At 50.1% G+C, this 19,974-nt stretch overlaps 1 protein-coding gene and 1 long non-coding RNA gene across 12 annotated transcripts in view; both read right to left on the bottom strand.

Moving 5' to 3' along the window:
- Positions 1-882: 882 nt before the first annotated feature.
- On the bottom strand, positions 883-11,646 carry LOC134520776 (uncharacterized). 11 transcript variants are annotated; one of them, XR_010072548.1, is made up of 8 exons: positions 11,488-11,646; positions 10,952-11,010; positions 9,188-10,187; positions 7,022-7,064; positions 5,220-6,612; positions 4,275-4,460; positions 1,613-2,118; positions 883-1,288 (listed from the first exon to the last, which is right to left on the bottom strand). It is a non-coding gene; the product is annotated as an uncharacterized LOC134520776 (long non-coding RNA). The 11 variants fall into 11 exon arrangements; XR_010072547.1 differs by having other exon boundaries at positions 883-1,811; positions 1,920-2,118; XR_010072542.1 differs by having other exon boundaries at positions 883-2,118; positions 9,188-9,316; positions 9,955-10,187.
- Positions 11,647-13,140: 1,494 nt separating this feature from the next.
- Positions 13,141-19,974, bottom strand: part of IQGAP1 (IQ motif containing GTPase activating protein 1) — a 68,138-nt gene continuing 61,304 nt past the window's right edge. Inside the window, exons 34-38 of the mRNA XM_063345388.1 lie at positions 19,494-19,706; positions 18,268-18,434; positions 17,237-17,359; positions 16,247-16,355; positions 13,141-14,502 (exon numbers count right to left, since the gene is read on the bottom strand). Coding sequence (XP_063201458.1) covers positions 14,389-14,502; positions 16,247-16,355; positions 17,237-17,359; positions 18,268-18,434; positions 19,494-19,706 — 726 coding nt within the window. The 3' untranslated portion in view covers positions 13,141-14,388. The remainder of the gene's footprint in view (positions 14,503-16,246; positions 16,356-17,236; positions 17,360-18,267; positions 18,435-19,493; positions 19,707-19,974) is intronic.

The raw sequence follows: 19,974 nt of genomic DNA, 5'->3' as shown, positions 1-19,974 counted from the left end.
CACCTCGGAGGACTAAAGTGCCATAGAGAGGCGCGTCGGCTGACTGAGCGGCACCTCGGAGGACTAAAGTGCCATAGAGAGGCGCGTCGGCTGACTGAGCGGCACCTCGGAGGACTAAAGTGCCATAGAGAGGCGCGTCGGCTGACTGAGCGGCACCTCGGAGGACTAAAGTGCCATAGAGAGGCGCGTCGGCTGACTGAGCGGCACTTCGGAGGACTAAAGTGCCATAGAGAGGCGCGTCGGCTGACTGAGCGGCACCTCGGAGGACTAAAGTGCCATAGAGAGGCGCGTCGGCGGACTGAGGGGCCATGGAAATGGACAACAGGAAAACTGCCGGGCACAGACGGGGGCGCGGTAACGCGTAATAGCCGCCACTGGAGCGCCGACGGCCGCTCTCGACGCCGGGCGGGCTGCACCGATCGCGCTCCAGGTGGCGCGGAGCTCGACGGAGTCCCGGCGGTCCTGGTTCGCCCTCCGGCCGCCGCGCTCTCGAGACCGGCGCCGGAACGGCCCCCGCGAAGCCGCGCGTGCGCACGAGCTGCGGAACCAACGCACAGCACCGCGGGGGCGGGTCCAAGGCGAGCCGGAGGCGCGGCCACAGCGCACGGAGGAGCGCACACCTGCAGGACCAGCCTTCAGCCGCCGGGCGGCAGCACCCCTTAGTTATTTACACATTATCTATTTAGGGAATTTGTATCACCTGTTATACTTATGTAGAAAATCTGCTTAGATTTTAACATTTATGATACAGAATATCTATTTAGACTGTCTGCTTACACATCTATTTTTACACTAATATCTTTTTATAAATACATTTTTTAAAATATTTTTATTTCTAGGATCTTTTATATAACACAAGCACAGAATCATAGAATCCTTAGACATAGAGGTTTTTATTTTGAAGTTATTTTACATACATAATATTATTTCTCAGTATATATATTTCTCATATATAAATGAGAGATTGTTCTCTATTTCAGTGCCTCACGCCCATAGTTACAGGTTTTCACATTTTTTTAACGCATTCCAAGATTTTCAGACGTTTTGGGGCTGTGAACCACCTCGTTTGGGAGACCCAAACCCCAGTGATGTTGCAGTGTCCCAAATGACACCATCACCCCCCGAGACACACACACAGACAGACACCCTTCTATTCCCCCCCAAAAAAGCCCCAAAACTCCCAGACCCAGGGCCGGCCCCTTCCCCTCGGGGCGAGGGGCTCCGCCACCAGCTGCAAACCTGGCCTGGGGCATCTCTCGAGCAGCACGAGACACCTACAACGAGGCACCTGGAAAACAAAAATCCCCAGTTATAGCTCAGTATCTTAAAAAATAGCCCGGAAGAGAGTAGAGGAATTCCATCAGAGGGACAGGACAGGAGCTGAGCTACAGGAGGATTCTGGGGAAACAGCTCAGCTCCAAACACAGCACAGCCTGCAAAAGCCAGCGCCAGCTCAACTCTTGAAGTCAGGATTAAAGCTAACCGATGCCATTTTGAACACGTTCTTAGCGTAACAGTAAACCTTCTCACTGGTGTTGGGAAATGCCTTGTCCCTTCCCTTTCGGTGAAAAGGTGTGCGTTAGGTTTATATACACCGAATAAAAATACTTACGCTATAAAAGTATTTGACTTTCTTCAGGCACTGATTTCACTTCCACAGCTGGGAATTGATACCATAACACTATCTCTCTCCAAAATACATAGTTATAATTGGACTACAAGGTTTTTTGTGTGCTACGCAACGAGGAGGGACATCTGGCCAGCAGCACTGCCTGAGAGAGATGCTACTGGGCTGCTGAGGAAACACGCCACTGAAAGCCAGACAGAAATAAAGTACTTTAGAGCATGCTGTGTAAATATCAGGGGTAAAAAAATCCGTTACATTCAGTTCCCTCTTTTTAAAGCTTTAGAGCAAATACCTGGGGCACCTTGTGGCACTTCATCTCTCTTTCCCTCTCTCTCATCCCATCCGAGCCCCCATTGGTCTCTGCTCCGCAGCTCCTTTATCCTCCTCTCTGCATCCAGGGGGTCCCCGCTCGCTTCCTCGCTCATCTCTCCTTTGCCGAGATGCTGTCAGGCTCCAGCGCTCCCAGAGCATTTGGCAGGAGCTGGTGTCCCCTGGGAGGGGGAAGCAGGTGTAATGGGGGTCCCAGTGGGATGTGGGGGGTACCGGGGGGGACTCCAATGGATCCCAGAGGGTTCTGGGGTGTCCTGGGGGGGACTCAGGGGATTCTGGTGTGTTCTGGGGGGTGTGTGTGGGAGGGTCCCAGGGGGAACGTGGGGGGTTCCAGAAGGCTCCAGGGAGTCTTGGGGGAACACGACAGGTCCCAGGGGGATCCTGGAGGGCCCTGGGGGGGCTCTCAGGGGGTGGGGTCCCAGAGGGACGTGGCAGATACCAGCAGGTGCTCCAGGGGGTCCCAGAGGGCTCTGGCGTGTCCTGGGGGGCTCCAGGGGGGATCTGTGGGGTCCTGGAGGGGGTGTGGGAAGGTCCTAGAGGGGTCCTGGGGGGAATGTGGGGGATCCCAGAAGACTCCAGGGAACCCTGGGGGGAACATGAGAGGTCATAGATGGTCCCAGATAGTCCCAGAGGCGTCCTGGGATAAGATGAAGCAGGACATCCCACAGAGCTCTTGTGGGGGGGGCAGGGTGTCCCAGGAGATTCTAGGGGGTCTCAGGGGGATCCTGGGGGGGGTGGGGGATCCCAGAGGGTATCAGAGATCTCCGGAGGGGTCCCAGCATCCCCATACCTGTGACATGGACGGCGACGGCACAGGCCCCCAAGGAACAACTGGTGAGGGGGCAGCCTGCGCTGGGGGGGGGAAACATGCCAGTGATGGGGGACACTCCCTTGAAGATCCTGGGGGGGTGTGAGAGGGTCCCAGGGCATCCTAGACGGCTCTAAGGGAGTTCTCCGGTGGCGTGGGGGCTCCCAGGGGCACGTGGGGCATGCCATGGAGGAGTCCAGGAGCTCCCAGTGGGGAATGGGGGGTCCCAGGAGGGTCCTAGCGGGCTCTGGGGTGTCCTGAGGGGGTGTGGATGGGTCCCAGGGGGAAGGTGAGAGGGTTTCAGGGTGCTCCAGGGAGTTCCGGGGGTGAATGTGGGGGTTCCCAGGCCCCAGAGAGTCCTGGGGGAATATGAGGGGTCCATGGGGTCCTGGAGGGCTCCGGAGGAAAGGTGCAGGAGGGTCCCAGGAGGCTCCAGGGGATCCTGGAAGGCACTGGGGGCGCTCTCGGGAGGTGCGGGGGGTCCCAACAGGATGTGAGGGGTAGTGGTGGGGGCGCTCCAGGGGGATCCTAGAAGTCTCTGGGGCGTCCTGGCAGCAATGTGTGGAGTGCCGGAGAGGGTGTGTGAGGGTCCCAGGGGGCTACAGGGAGTGCTGGGGGAATGTGGGGAGTCCCATGAGGGTCCCAGAGAGTCCTGAGGGAAGACAAAGGGTCCCAGGGGGTCCTGGAGGACTCTGAGGGGCTCTCATGGGGTTGGGGGGAGGTCGCAGAAGCGTCCCAGGGGGATGTGGGCGATACCAGGGGTGGGCTCCAGTGGGTCCCAGAGCGCTCTGGGGGGCTCTAGGGGATCCTAGAGCAGGTGTCAGAGTGACCCAGAGTGCTCCAGGGGATCCTGGAAGGCTTGGAGGGGTCCCAGAAGTTTCCAGGGAGCCCTGGGGGGAACATGAGGGGAACCAGAAGATCCTGGGAGGCTCTCCGGGGGTGCAGGGGGTCCCACAGGGATGTGGGGGGTACCGGGGGAGCTCTCAGAAGGCTCTGTGGGGCCCGGGGGGGCTCAAGGAGGTCCTGAAGGGTGCGGAGAAGGGTCCCAGGGGTCCTGGAGGCCTCTGGGGGGCTCTCAAGGGGTAAGAGGGTGCTCCTACAACAGTCCAGGGGGAGATGGGGGGTACTGGGGAGGAGCTCCAGGGGGTCCCAGAGGGCTCTGGCGTGTCCTGGGGGGCTCCAGGGGGGATCTGTGGGGTCCTGGAGGGGGTGTGGGAAGGTCCTAGAGGGGTCCTGGGGGGGAATGTGGGGGATCCCAGAAGGCTCCAGGGAACCCTGGGGGGAACATGAGAGGTCCTAGACGGTCCCAGATAGTCCCAGAGGCGTCCTGGGATAAGATGAAGCAGGACATCCCACAGAGCTCTTGGGGGGGGGGCAGGGGTACCAGAAGATTCTAGGGGGTCTCAGGGGGATCCTGGGGGGGTTGGGGGATCCCAGGGGATATCAGAGGGCTCTGGGGGGTCCCAGACTGTCTCAGAGAGCTCCGGAGGGGTCCCAGCATCCCCATACCTGTGACATGGATGGCGACGGCACAGGCCCCTGAGGAACAACTGGTGAGGGGGCAGCCTGCGCTGGGGGGGGGGGAAACATGCCAGTCATGGGGGACATTCCCTTGAAGTCAAAGACAATGACCTCGGAGAAGGTGCTGAGCCTCTCGCAGACCTTCCAGTACAGCTCACTGTACGACTCCTTGTCCTGCAGGATGGGACAGAGTGGAGGGTCACGGGGACCCCCAAACACTGGAGAATGCCTCGACCTTCCCCTTCCACCCCCAGCCCTGCCCCCCATCACCCCTCAGCCTGTACCCCTCTCCCCCTCACAGCCCCTCTCCAACTCAGCAGCCACTTCAGGCCACAGCCCCCTTCCCCAAACTCAGGGCTCCCCCAGCACAGTCACCCACCCACCCAGCCACCCCCTCAGACCTTCCCGTTTGCCCCCAATACACTTTCAGGACCCCCGTCCCCACTGTCCGGGCCCCCTCAGCCCCCCTGTTCCCCCAGCCCCCCTCAAGGTCCCCCCTCACCCCTCGGGGCCCCCTCGGCCCCCCAGGTCCCCCTCAGTCCCCTCACTCCCCCCCCTTAGTTCCCCCTCCCCCAGAAAATCCCTTCAGCCCCCCCCATCATCCCTTATTCCCCATCGGGGACCCCTCGGCACCCCGCAGCCCCTCTCAAGGCCTCCCCATTACCCTCAGGACCCCTGTCCCACCCCAGCCACTCCCCAGGGACAACTCAGCGCCCCCGTTCCCGCTCAGAACACCCGTGTCCCCCCACCTCAGCTCCCTCCACCACCCCTCGGGGTCCCCCCAGTCCCTCCGCTCCCCACAGCTTCCCTCAAGTCCGACCTTCAGCCCCCACAATCCCCTGGGGGATCCCCCCGAGCCCCACCAATTATCCCTCGGGGTCCCCTCAAGCCCCCCACCGCTGCCTGCCACGTTCCCCACCGCCCTCGGCTCACCTTCACGCAATCCAGCTACCTCATAACGCGTTCACGGGGGCCAAGCAGGGCAGACCAGACCGAGCGGCCACGCCAACCAAGCGGTGCGGCACCACGGGCGGTGCACACGCAGTACACCCGTACGGCAGACAGCGTCGCGCATGCGCAGTGCATCCGTACGGCACTGGGGGCGCGCATGCGCAATATAGCTGTACGGCGGACAGCATCGCGCACGCGCAGTGCATCCGTACGGCACTAAGGGGCGCCATGCGCCGTACAGCTTTACGGCACTAGGGGGCGCACATGCGCAGTGCAGCTGTACGGTGAAACGTCGCGCATGCACAGTGCAGCTCTACGGCACTGGGGCACGTATGCGCCTTACAGCTGTATGGCACAGAACGCGCCGCATGCGCAGTACAGCCCTACTGCACTAGGCGTGCGCATGCGCAGTACAGCTTTACGGCACTAGGGGACGAGCATTCTCTTGCCACTTTTGATTTCTGTCCAGTTGTTGCTGTGGAGAGTTATGCGGGGGTCACTTTATTTTTGCGATCTTCAGATATTTTTGTGTTTAACTGTTAATCATGTTTTATGGTTTCGGAAGAGTGCTAGAAGCGTATGATTTCCAGAAGACTGACAAGCATTTACGGGCTCTTGGAGCACTGAAGTGCCATAGACACGCACGCTGGAGGACTGAGAGAGCACTTCCGGCCTCCTGGAAGACTAAAGTGCTATAGAGATGCGAGTCGGAGGACTGAGGGGGCGCCTGGACGACTAAAGTGCCATAGAGACACGCATCGGAGGACTGAGGGGGCACTTCCAGGGTCCTGAATGACCGCCTTGCCATGGAGATGGACACCCGTAAAACTGACGGCGCAGTAACGCCTAACAGCCGATACTGCACCGCATACGGCCGCTCTCGAGGCCGGCCGGGCGGCACCGATCACGCTCCAGGTAGCGCGGATCTCGCCGGAGTCCCAGCGGTCCTGGTTTGCCCTCTGGCTGCCGCTCTCTGGAGACTCTCACCGCACCGGCCTCCGCAACGCCGCGCTCCGCACGAGCTGCGGAACCAACGCACAGCGCCACCGCGGGTGGGGCCAGGGCGGGCCGAGGGCGGGGCCACAGCGCACGCGCCTCTCCTGGGGGAACTCCACGTAACCCCCACATCCCCCACTCACCTGCTCCTCCGCCGACCCATCGCATCCCTGCCCCGGTGACGTCACAGCGTCCCCAATGACACCATCGCCCCCCAGACACACACACACACGTGTCCCCTTTTTTTATTCCCCCCCAAAAAAGGAACACAATGCCCAGACCCAGGGCTGGCCCCTTCCCCTCAGTGGGGCTCCGCCACCAGCTGCAAACCTGGCCTGGGGCATCTCTCGAGCAGCACGAGACACCTACAACGAGGCACCTGGAAAACAAAAATCCCCAGTTAGAGTTCAGCGTGCTAAAAAAGTAGGGCAGAAGAGAAGAGAGTAGAGGAATTCCCTCAGACCGAGGGACGGGACAGGAGCTGAGCTACAGGAGGATTCTGGGGAAACAGCTCAGCTCCAAACACAGCACAGCCTTCAAAAGCCAGCACCAGCTCAACTCTCAAAGCCAGGATTAAGGCTAGCCGATGACATTTTGAACACGTTCTTAGCGTAAGGGCGAACACTCTGGCCGGCACTGGGAAACACCTGGCCCCTTCGTCCCACTGCAGCTGCAGGGAGATCCCTCACTCCTCGTGCGGGCCGGCCCGAGCGCGCTGAGCCGTAACCAGAATCCACGCTGACAGCCACCACCGCAGCTACGGCCCTCACGCTGCTGCCACTGCTCACCTCGCTCGCTGGGTCGATGCAGCCGAGAGGGACAGGTCAAACCCTGAAGAGCCAAAGAAGCAATAAAGAACAAAGCTCGGTCATTCGCTCTGTGCTGAAAAGGGGTGCCTGCGTTTACATATGCTCTTTAAAAATAAAAGTATTTGACTTTCCTGTGGCACTAGTTCAACTTGCACAGCTGTGAACTGATACCACTAAACTACCCCTCTGCAAAAAACGCAGCTGTCATTTGACTCCAGGTTTTTTTGGGTGTTACACAAGGAGGAGGGACATCTGGCCAGCGGCACTGCTCAACAGAGATGCTACCAGGCTGCCGGGGAAATGCGCCACTGAAAGCCAGACAGAAATAAAGTACCTCAGAGCACTCTGTCATGATAGCGGAGAAAACCCGGTAACATTCAGTCGCCTCTCTTTTTAAACCTTTAGAACTGACACCTAACCGCTTCACTCCGCCTCGTAAATTGTATGCTACAGCTATTGGGCAGTTGCGCTTTAAACAATGCGAGTCAGTGGGTAAATTGTACAATGTTACCTTTTTTGGTTTTTAAGTTTAATTTTGCATAGAAAAGTCAGCAACATAAAACCCCCAAATGGTTTCACTTTTGAGGGTTGGGGGGGAAATCCAATCCCCGGTGCCACAATCCATCAGGCTAACAAAAAGCACTGGCAGATGGGCGAATGCTTTTGGCTGCGTGACATGCTCCAGAAGAGACCTTATGTTGTTTTTAGTGTTTTCTTAAAATATTTCATACAAAAACTATACAAGGAGAGCTGACAAAGCCTTCCTGTTAACTTCAAAGTCCACACTTTGGAAAAAAGCAGGCGCACGTCGCAGATGTGCCTCATACTCGCAGAGCACTCCGGATCTTTTCCGTCTGTCCTGCACTGTCACAGCACAACAAAAGGGCGACCATGGAGAAACCCTGGCAGTTGACATTCTGCCTGGGGGGAGGGGGGGGAACCACAACAACAAAAAGACCACCAAACTTTGAGCACAAAGCTGGGTAGGAATCTAAAGCTTCCTTCTTTTGCGAAGGTTTGCAAAGACTACGGCTGAATGGAGGAAAAATTATTCGGCACCATGTCTGGCACAGTCATTGATATGGGTCACTAGCTCTTTGCATTTTTTTAGACAACCCTGACTTTTTTGACTCACTGGCAGATTTAGTTGCACTAGGGCCACTTTCCCAGGTAGCCTGGGGCTCTTAAGTCACTTTCCTGGCGACTTCATCCTCAAAAACACCTTATTTCACTCTCCCAGGGCTGGGACAAAAAACATCAAACGTCCAGTGACTGCTCCCACACCAAAGGTGCCAGGAGACAAAGCTGTGGCTTGTCCTCGCTGTTCCTTAGCAACACTTTCATCACCCCAAAAACCTCGAAAAACCTTGGGGTTCCAAGCTTTCCTGGAGAATTCATCCTCAAAAAAAACAACAGTTTCTTTTCCCATGCAGGGAATAATTTTTCCCTTCCATCCACTCTCAGGCAACTCCCTGGGCTGCTGGAAAAAAACACGCCACTGAAAGCCCGATAGAAACGCAGAACTTCAGGGGATGCAAAATATCAGGGGAAAATAGCCCATTACCTTCAGTCACCTCTCATTTTAAACAAGTACAGCAAATACCTAACTGCTTCGGTACGCCTTATAAAACACATGCCACAGCTATTCAGTGGCAGCAGTTTAAACAACCCAAGTCAGTTTGTAAATTATATGATTTTAGCTTTTTGTTTTTTAAAAGTTTCATTTGACATAGAAAAATCGTTGAGATAAGAGATCCCCCCCAAATGGTTTTACTCTCGAGGGTTGGGGGGGAAATCTAATCCCTGGTGGCACAATCCATCAGGCTATCAAAAAGCACCGGCAGATCAGTGAATGCTTTTGGCCGTGCTAAACACGTGAAGGAACACAGTTCTATGATATCTCGACTGTAACAACCGAGAACCCAAAGGTCGGTAAAGAAGTGCAAAGAGAGCGCAAAGTCTCGGTGCTCGTGCCTTCTGCTGCCCAGCGCTTCATCTCTGAGGATCCGCTCTGACGGGAACTTCATAAAAAGGCAACTGCTTTGAGCGAGAAACGTTTCCATTTCGCAAAATCTCTTTCCAACCGATGTCAAAGTGACACACTATAGGTTATAGACAAAGGACGTGACGGAAGCAACAACTCACCAACACCACATCGGGACTCACCGTCACTAGTTACAAGGCTGCTGGTGCTTCGTGGGAACGCCTGGAAAACACGCAGAAGTGACGCTGCTTTGTCCCGGTTCGTCCATGTCTCTCCTTTGACGTCAATCACTTTTGGGACAGATGCCAGTATCTTAGTAAGGTTTCTCGAATCCCACTGTAAGATATCCTAAAGACGTATTGACTGCAAAAGCATAAAGCTTTTATCGTGAACACAGAGGCTCCTTCTCCTGAACATCTGAACTCTTACGAACAGTTTCTTCCCCCTTTTAGTACACAGTTTTTTTCATGGCATCGCTTAATGGTGAGCACACAGAAACACAGAAAGAGAAGACTGTGCTTTCAGGAAGAGAAAATAAATGCTGGGAAGTAAGCCTTGCATGGGCATAACATGCTCCAGAACGGACCTTATACTCTTTTTAGTGTTTTCTTAAACTATTTCATACAAAAACCATAGAAGGAGAGCCGACAAAGCCTTCATGTTAACTTCAAAGTCCACACTACAAGGACCGTCCGGTCCTTCCTGGTATTGCCAACACTTTTACACAGGCAAGTCACTTCATCGCTTGTCTAAAATTATCCGAACAAAAGCTGTAGCCACGAAAGAGGAGTGACAAAGAAAAGGAGAGGTCAGGCAGCAAGGGAGCTCTGCAGGCTGCCACCTGAGGTCAACAGTGCACTCTGTTTTTGAAAACACACGCACCCCCACCCCAGAAAACAAGCAGACAGACAGAGAAAAACCCCAGGACCTCGTGTCTTTTCTGGCTGCCGGAGCTCATCCCTGTCTCAGCGTATGGTCTCATCAGAGCACCAAGCGCAGGCGATCTGTATCCTGAGGACATTTGCACGTGACGAATACGTGTTTGGAAATAGCCCGGATCTTTAAGAGCGGTGTCATTTTTCTGGCTGAAGAATCATAACTCAATTTTAGTCACTGACACGGTCACGAGGAAACTAATGAACTTTTAAATGTAGCCTTTCCCTGGGGACAAAAAAACGTGTTAGAGACTGAAAAAAAAAAATTAAGGATGATTCAGAGCTCCCACCCATGAGGGAGCTGCGGGGATCTCAGCGAAAGGGAAGACCAACAGCAGCAACATCCAGTGAAGTTTGGCTTTCATTCCGACCGTGTACTTAAGAGACCCTCCAAGTCTACACCTCAGTCCTAGGAAGGACCAGTCCCCTTCTGAAACAACAAACTTTTTTTGCTTAAAAGTCCTAGACTGAAGGCTCCACGGAACAATGTGGACTGAGCCACAGAAAAACACGCCCTTCACAGTCAAGCAATAATCATAAAAAAGAATAAAATCCAAGCGACACATCGGCTTCCATCACGTTTCAGTCGGTACATTTCTACTAGCACCGAGGTGCTTAAACATGAACTAGGCTGACACCACAGACTAGTCAAAATTTAGTTACACGTAGGAAAAGAAAAGGCTGTTTCCCACTTGCCCCTGGAACCGGTATGAACAAACAGAAGAGAAACACTTGACCCTAACAAAGGTAACAGGCAGCTCTTAGTTTATCCTAGCTGAAAATTCAGGCTTTGACCCCAAAGGAAACCATTCCTAACTGCCAAGGGACCTGCTCAGGCAGGAGGCATGCTCTGTTCACTGCAGCTCCTCATCAGCTTCTCTGCGCTGGCAGCAAACATGCCTTTTCTGCAGCTTAGACATGGAGTCTCCGTAGCGTCCCTGCACTTGCAAATGTTTCTTCCCGCTCCCCCAGCCCCATGCATGCCATTACCTAAGCAGCAAGCGGAATCAGCTGTGCAGGATTCTCTTGCCGTGCCACAGAAGGTGACCCTGGGAAAACAGGAGGCAAGAAATGAGCCTGTTTGTCCCACCCAGTCAACGGGGACGAGCCAGGGGACCCCCCACCCCACCTCTGCCCTTGGGAGCGGGGCTGGGATGGACCCTCCGCTCAGAGAGAGGTGGCCTGGCGTGGCTTACATCTCAAGCCCTCTCCCTGAGCCTAAAGCCATACAACTCCCCTTCTTTCTGAGCCCCAAAACCAGCCATGCGAGACTGTTTGCCAGCCCCGGGAGCAGGAGACCTGGTCTCCCTGTGGGGTCCCAAACCAGCCCCGGCTCTCCGCTTCCTCCCTTTACAGTCCCCTTGGGTGATGCTGAGGGAGTGCAGCCAGGCCCAGCCACCCCCCTCCGACCCAACAATGCCCCGCCTCAGGCCCCCCGTTCCCCCAAACCCGCACAGGGCCCTCCCGGCCCGTCTCCCCCCCATCACACTTTGGGGCTCCCTCAGGCCCCCGCCGCCCCGACTCACCTTGACGCGCTCCAGTTGCCTCACGACGTGCTCGCGGGAGCCCCGTGGGCCCGGCCCGACCGAGGACCCGCCTGCCGGGCTCAGCTTTCCGCCCGGACCGCCCCGCTCCGATTTCAAGTCGGCCGCCATTTTCCCCCGGACGCCTCCGCTTCCGGACGCCCCGGCCCGACTCGCCTACGGCACGCGCCCATTGGTCGCCGCCCGCCCCACCCTTGGACAGCCCCGCTCCATTGGCGCGTCGCCACTGTCAATCCTTACCACGCCCCACCCCCGGCGAGGCGATCCGACCAATGGGAGCGCGGAGCCCGCGCTGTGATTGGCCCACCCTCCCGTCTATATGCCCGCCAGCCGTTGCCACGGTGAAGATGCCAGCCGGGGCGGGGCGCGTCACAGCGCTCACGGATGCCGCCTTGCGTCCACCGTCTGCTACTGCAGGAGGGGGGGCTGCGCATGCGCAGTACAGCGCGCGTAGCTGCGTTCCCTGCTCTCGCCCGGCGATCACAACGCGGTGCTGCAGCTCGGGGTGGCAGGCGGCACCGAAGAGGGTCCTATTTTCCCCAAATTGTTTGTGTGTTTTTTTCCTGCTTTCCTATATTATTAAATTTCGGGGTTTTTTTCAGCGCTATAAAAGTTGTCGGCCTTTGCTTTTCGGCGTGAGAACAGGGGATTCTTTGCTTTCCAGCAGGACAAATTGAGGTGTATTTGCCTTTCCCGGATACCGAAATTAGCATTTTTTTTGTCCTTCCCCTGCCGCCGGGGACTGCGCCCGGTAATCACCCGTGCGGGGGACGGCGCTGCAGTACCGCCCTTGGGACAGGCGGTGGCGGCGCCAGCGAGCGCGCGGGAGAGGCGGGAAGCAGGGCGGGACTCCACCGTTCCATACTGTTGCTCCGCTAAAAGGAGTAGACTGCATTTTTAAGATTATTTTCAAAAGAACTGATGTGTTGGTGGCTTTTTTTCAATTTTTTCCAAAACCCCATTTTTTCCAATAGGTGTAGGCAACAAGCGAATTGTTGTAAATCACACAGTAGGGATGCTTTCCTCATGGGTACTACACGGGCCTCGTTACACCTCATTACCTTGTCCCAGATTTATTTGGCAGACACTGAAAAGTATTAAAACTATTCATTAAAAAAGAAAGAAAAAAAAAAGGGGATAATCAATCCCGGTGGCTCAAAGAGCTTACAGAGTACAGCTGCATTTTCCTAACAATCATTTTATAATGTTCTACCATTATTCTCATCATCCCTAAATCCAAGGAATTCATTTTTTAAATTTTTCTACAATATAGCAAATTCAGAGGCAGGAAAAAAACCAACCAAAACCTAAAAGCCAAACAAACACAAAACCAAGGGCATTACCCCATTTCAGACCTCTTCATCAGATTTCAGTGGAAATCCAATTTTGAGGTATTTCTGTTTCAGATCATCTGGACCACAAAGATCGTTCTTGGGTTCAGCAGGTAGTTTTTGTTATTGGTTGGACCACACATGCATCAACATTAAAATATGTTTAAATACAGTCAAGACAAGGTTGAAATAAATATTTGCTTCCAAGAGGACTGCGAAAAAGTCATCCCCAAGGATGTAGCCATTTCAAATACTGAGTGCCTTTTATGAGAAAAAAAGATTTAAGCGGAAATAACTATCTCAGTGTAGATCAGAGATAAAGCAGTTTAATTAAACTCAGTAATCTGAACAAATACCACAAGTGACCTATGAATAACTTGAAATTTGCAATTAAGAGAGATGCCCCTTTTTAAAAAAACTAAAATGTTAATAAAAACCTAGGGGGAGAGCTGGAGCAACTGATGAATTTAAAGGGGTTTTTTGGGTTGTTTTTTTTTTTTTTAAAGAGTCTCCACATTTTTATTGTATATAGCCACCACCATGGTGAAAAGAAAAAACAAAGTAGTAAAAGAAACGGGAACTTGAGTATAACTAGAAAAATGTAACTTTTTAAAAGATAACCTATTTAAGGTAGTCTTCTTCCTTTGACAAGTCTGCAGGTAGAGCCTAACATTTATTGCATCAGATACAGATATATAGAACATTGCTCTAAACTGGAAAAAAAGGTATTTTTACATTTCAAATGCTTTGCAAACAATGTTAAAAGTTAACATGTCTCAAGAAATTTGTTAAGTTTCCCTCTTCTTCCCCAAATTCTTTTCATCTGTAAGCACTAGTAAATACATTCCATGGTCCCTCTATTTTAAGGGGCCATCTGTAAATTATTACAGTGTGATAAACAGAAAAAAAAAAAATCAAGAAAAATGAGACACTAGAGCTGTTCTGTGTGGCTATAGTACATAATCACGAATAGTTCAGCAACCATTTATGATGCTTACCGATTCCCCAGACCATAGTAGTTCTACCTTGGGAACTGCCTCGCAAACAAATGGGTAAACTGGACCTTGACCATTTTTTATTTCGGTCACTGCTCATGGAGAATAATTAAGAGTCCAAATACAATCTGCAACCCTTTTTTGCTTTCAGGAAGAGGCAAACCGACCACTGCACAGTGACGGCCTTCTCTTCGCACTGGCAACAAGAATTCAAGCCTCACAAAGCTCACAATTAGGCAAATAAAGCATCCAGTTGCCCTAAATATACTCTAACATTAGTTTAATCCTTAGCGCCATGTAAAAATACATTCTAAATGAATTGCTTTTCAGGGGACCTTCTAAGTTGAAGATGAAGATCATAAATAAACAAAAAACCAACTTCCTGCAGACTAAATCAGGGTTGTCAATTCACAAGAGGTTCTTAGTCCTCCTTCATGATACATTTGATATATTTTAGCACAGCACAGGCATATACTGATACATATCTATGTCATTAAAAGTTCTATGTGCAGGTTTCTACTCATCTCCCCTTTCACAGACTTGCTGGCAGAGGTCACTTACTTCCCATAAAATTTCTTATTCAGGAGAAAGATCAGAAGGTTGACATTCACTTTTGCTCTGTCGAACAACTTCATGACTGCAACGCCTTCATACTGCAGCTGCAAAAGATCCTGCCAAAGAGAATACCTTTATGAGCCAGGAATCCTCAAGAGCTTATAGAGAATATACAAGACCCTGTGGTACAGTAGGTTTTTGAGGAATATCTATCACAAAGTACACAGCATAAGACAGAAAAACAAGAGACATGATAAAGACCTGCTCATACTGCATGAGAAATAAAGTTGCTCTAAGGCATTTGAGATCTTGATTTTTTTAATCTGTGTTTATTTAAAAAAAAAAAAATTACAAAAGAGGGAAGAAATAGAAGACCATTCTAAGAAATCCAAGTTTCAGATCTAGCCATCTCCAGGCTTTCCATCTGCACAGTAACCATGAAGTTATAACGTTTCAAAAGGGTTTCCTATATGCCTAATTATATTATGTACCCATGAAACATTACAACACTTCACAGCGTCACTTTCTAAAAATTTTAGTTGCCACAGGTCTCAACTAGGGGGGTTTACATCACTGCAATCTAGGGCAGAGAAAGAAATAGCATCTCTGTTAGGACTATGTATGTGATGCTGATTCAGTCTCTCAGGCATTTATATAGGCACTATTTCTAGTTATGCTTTGCTCTTGTCAGCGATGCACCCCACAGAGCAACAGGGCTCCCTGCACTCATTTATCTCAGCAATGAGTTTCTTTCAGCAAGCCCGCTGTTGAACAATACACACTGGAGAAGGCACTCAGGTAGTGCTACTGCAGGGAAACGTTGTGTGCGTTCCAAAATCCAAACCTGGCTCCTGCAGCTGTCCAGCCCAGGCGATGCTGGAGTAAACAACCATAAAGCTATTTCTCATGCTTTCTGTAAAAGTGTTGGCTGTAGCAATGCAAGTCTTTTTAACTGATGCCACCGTTAATGCTATACTTGGATGACCGACAGCAGTTCCCTCGTTGCTGTCCTCCCAGAACATCTGCTTTTTCTGCAAAGCAGTGCTACAAAGGCATAGTGGTATGGTAACACACGTGCCTGAGCGACCTTGGGGAGCCCCACGAACCAGGAAGTTTGTGACCAGCTCTGATGGATTAGGGCTGGAATGAACCAAGGGAGTTCTCAGAGCACAGGAATGGGCTGCATGAGACAGCGTCCCCCTCCTAGTCAGGTGGCATGGACTTACTGAATGCAAGGTGCTCCTGCGCACAACCTGTTTTGAGACCCCTGAGGCATCCAATATTAACAAATCTAATGATGCCCAAGTTGGGTGGGTGGTGGGCAGGGGCAGAAGTGGAAGAAGGGGACGGAGACACCAGACACAACAGTACTGGCGTGGGAAGAAGAACAGGGAACTGTTTGGGAAAAGGTCAGTCAGTACGCCTGTTCTGGTAGCCTGGCCTAAGTAAAGGCTGAGGACTCTTAAGAACTGTACATCTGAAGAAACCAGTAAGCGTATAGTGGCAGAAAGAATACGTCACAACCGACTGAAGCCACCACATCCAAGCCCAGCTGACTGCTGCCACAGAGTCCCCATCTCTCCGCTGTAAGCAGGAAGCGGTTGAATATGCATGCATTTGTTTTGTGTGTGTACATGTAAGTGTAACTAAGAACACAGACCGGCTATCAGGCTTTCATCAGTAAAGAAACAAAAGTAGTCTGAATCTCCCGTTTGCATTGCATCTGTTTCGTCTGCAACAAATGGGTTGTTTTTGAGAGCATTTTTCAGACTGTTCAGGCAGAAAACATGTCGTTATTATGTTGATGAAGAGTCTGGCAAGCAGCACTTACATGCCACTATTAAATAGGACAGTTCTTACCTGATAATGTAACATAAAGGTTTCCATCTGTACCCCCATGAATTTTGCTTTTACCTCGAAATCTCCTACTTCTTCTGTTGGACTGATTTCAAATATCACGTTTTTAAACCTATGAAAAACCACAGTTCATTATCAAACATGTAATTCCTACTGAAACAGGAAGAGAATGTACAAGATAAAATCTGAAGATAAATTTCTAAGAATTCTATTCTTAACTCTTTATTCTGCATCCCCGTTTGGAATGAGATCCTAAAAGCTGACCAGACTCAACATAACAAAGAATGGAAGCCTAGCAGATTCTATGTCCAGTAGATCGCATCTTCACACAAGCATGGTAGGAAACATGTCAATTTAGCCCCTGCAGTCTAAACAGTTTACTTTAGTGCTGCACATCCATGCCTCATTTAGCGCAAAGCACAACATATGATTCGGGGTTGAAAAAAATTCTAGTAACAGGCAGCTTCTCTGTATTCCACAGAACATACACCAAGTTCTCAAGGCTAGCAAACTGCAGCTGGACAAACTCAAGCTAGCATTAAGTTCATTTTCTAACAATGAGAGCTATTAACCATAGTAGCAATTCTGAGGAGGTACCCCTCCATGACTCTGGGGGTGACAGGGAAGGGGCGGATGGGAAGAGGATGACGACATGTTTAAATCCTGTTACACTTCTCAATCAAAGACGTGCTTTCACTTCTACCAGGAAAAAAAAAAAAGAGAACTTGCAATGTTTCCTGTCCCTAGGCATACCAGCCTATATCACCAAAGTAATTTCTTCAGCTGTAGTAGCTAACTCTACCAACAATGCTAAATTCCAAGAACAAAAACGCAAGACAATCTGTCACGATCTCAAACAAATCTCCGAGCTTCTGTTCCTCAATTGCCAGCGCCTAGACTAGTTTGAAGAAAGAGACAAGAATTTAACATACCTGTTTTCCTCTTGCTCCAAGAAGGTTATTTAGCTCTGAAGAGTTTTAAAAGGATACTTACTGGTTACCTTGCAGGTCCTCGATCTCTAAAAGCACTCCCTTCTCATGAAGTCGAGCTGCTGTATATTTTAGAGAAATTTTTTTACTGTTTTTGCCTTTCATCTCCCGAGGTTTCTTAGAGACTCTGCAAAAAAAAAAAAAAACCAAACAAACAAGATGATCAGTCAAACGAGTAAAGAGATTTCAGACAGCAAATATTTATTCCTATTTGGATGAGGGGATAGAACCAGTATAGCTAATAAACTATAACTAATGCAGCTGGTAGATGAGGTATTTCTACTAGTGAGTTTATCTACACAGGCGCTTGTAGCTCAGATCAATCTTTGATTTTCTACTATAACTCTTATGCTACAGGAGAAGGAAAAAAAAAACCCAAAACAAAAACCAATCAACAAACCCCACCCCCCCCCAAATATAACCACATGGTACTTCATAATAAGCAGTACCATTTGTCATTAGGCAAAAGAGGATCTGGTGACAAGTGACACGGAGAAGAGTCTGAGATTACTCAACAACTTTCTTGCCTCAGTTTTCGCTAGTAGTTGGTCTTCCCACGTCTCACTGGGGAGGAAGACATTTATTTATTTTTTTTTTTCAGGAAAATCTGAATGGTCTTGCACTACGACAACTGACTCCATTCAGGATCAAAAGAGGACAATATGCGATCAATGCTTTCCTTGAAGATAACTATGTTATTTTCATTCTCTGCTCCTAGAAAGGATGACAAGGCAGATTGACTGAGCAGAACGTGCACTACCTGGGCAACCTGCTTTATTCCCACTCTCTATACTGCCCTCTCCCAGAGGGACCAAAATTCTTTCAAGTATGTCTTTTTCAAACCATTCGGGGCACTGCTCTCTCCCCGCATTTTCGCACCACTGCTGACACCTTTTTCCTAGAACTATCGCTGTGGTAAAGAGCTTAGCAAAGGAGCCTTGAGCAGATGGCATTACGATTCTTCTTAGCAACAACCTACATGTGCTTTCTGTAAGAAACACTTCCAGGGCCAGGGCACAGTCCCGAGATACTTACTTGCCCTTGCTGGCCAGGTTATCCAAGCAGGTTTTGATGTAGCTTTTGTAATAATCCACTTGTTCCTCATAAAAAGTGGCTTTGGAGTTCAAGGCACTGTATGTCTGCTGCAGTTTCACCAGCTCCGCCTTTCTTCTCTGACGGTATCTACGCTGATTTCGGATATCCTACACCACAGAGAAAGACAGGCAGACGCTTAACAGGCATTTGAGCTCTCCAGTTGCTTAAGCCCAGAGCAGAGTACTTGAATCGCACCATTGGTTTTTGCTTAGTCTTGCTTTGTGCTACAAGCTGGAGCACTCAGTTGCACCTGCCCCCGTTTAAGCATCACCACTTCTCTGTGTGGACTATTTTTGGAACTAACCAACTCAACACAGCAGTTGATTTCAAACTTCATTGCTGGCCTAGTTGCAATGACTAGTGTGAGCACTGATCGTATGTGTGGCAGACAACAATTTTTGCCACCGCTAGGTAGGAAAGGTATCTTACAAATCAAGCTCTATAACCATAGCAGTGCACAGACTTCCTCATCTTTCTTTGCTAGTCTGCCATTTTTAAGCATACGATACCTTAATACCTGAACAAAAAAAACAGGATGTGTTCAAGTCAACTTCTGTTTTCATTTTTGATACATATTGGTGATAGTATGATTATTTCCAATCGGATCCCTAAAGGCAATTAATTATTCACTTTACAGGCATAACATTTCCCGAATAGTTTTTTTTGTAAAGATGCGATAGAAAATACACTATCACCATAGCAATGTACAACAGTGTTAGATCACTTTTGCAAGTTTTTCTTAGCTCCCTCCTTTATCATTTGGGTATTCTTGAATGGGTACATTTAAATAAAAATAATGGTTAGGATGCCTTTAAGTTACGTGCAAAATGTCCTTGTGCACGTAAGTTTGTAGAGGCACTACTTAAATTAGTGAAAAGGAGCAGAAAAAAAAAAAAAAAAAAAAAAAGATCACACATCAGGTCTCCCCTCCAAGCTACAACAGTTTTCCTGAAAGTGCTCAAGATTCTGGCAACACAGGCATCCTATAAAAATAAAGGACTTCTCAAATGCCGAGAAGTGGAAACATTGCAGCAAAAGGTAGGCTTCATGTCTGTAAATTAGCTACTACAAAACTTACTCCTCCTGAAAACTCATGCCAGTTTCACAATGCTGCAAACTCTGGGAAAACTCCACTATGATTACTAGGAAGCCATCAATTGGCATACCTTTGCAATGTCATTGATTAGTTCCTGGTATTTATTTTTTGCATTCACTGTACCCAGTTCTGCCAACTTCTTCAGGCCTGTCTTGATTTTGTCTTTTTTTTCTTGAAGATTTAAGTTGCCATCTTCCTTTACAGACACAGATTTTTTCATCTTATCTGGAGTTTTCGCATCACGAATGGCCCGTTTCTGCATAGCTCTTTGATGCTCCGCTTCCTAGAAAAAGAAAACAAAAAATTACAAGTTCATAAGCATCAATTTTAAGGTGACAACCAGAAGCAGACTGTCTGACCTTCGGCATAACATAGAATAAAGAGTGTTGCCTGGTCATTCCCATACTGACTCCAATGAATCCATGTTTGGTGAACACGTTCCACATATGTGAACCAGCAGAAGCCTACCTGCTGTTTAAAACTGTCTCCTAGATGAATAGTTTCTAGCAACTACCAGAGGAGTAAGATTCACACACGCGATTTACTTCCAT

Source organism: Chroicocephalus ridibundus, chromosome 9 (assembly GCF_963924245.1).
Source record: "Chroicocephalus ridibundus chromosome 9, bChrRid1.1, whole genome shotgun sequence".
Lineage (NCBI taxonomy): Eukaryota > Metazoa > Chordata > Aves > Charadriiformes > Laridae > Chroicocephalus > Chroicocephalus ridibundus.
Note: the sequence above shows the minus strand (reverse complement) of the source record. Positions and strands in the feature narration are given on the sequence as shown.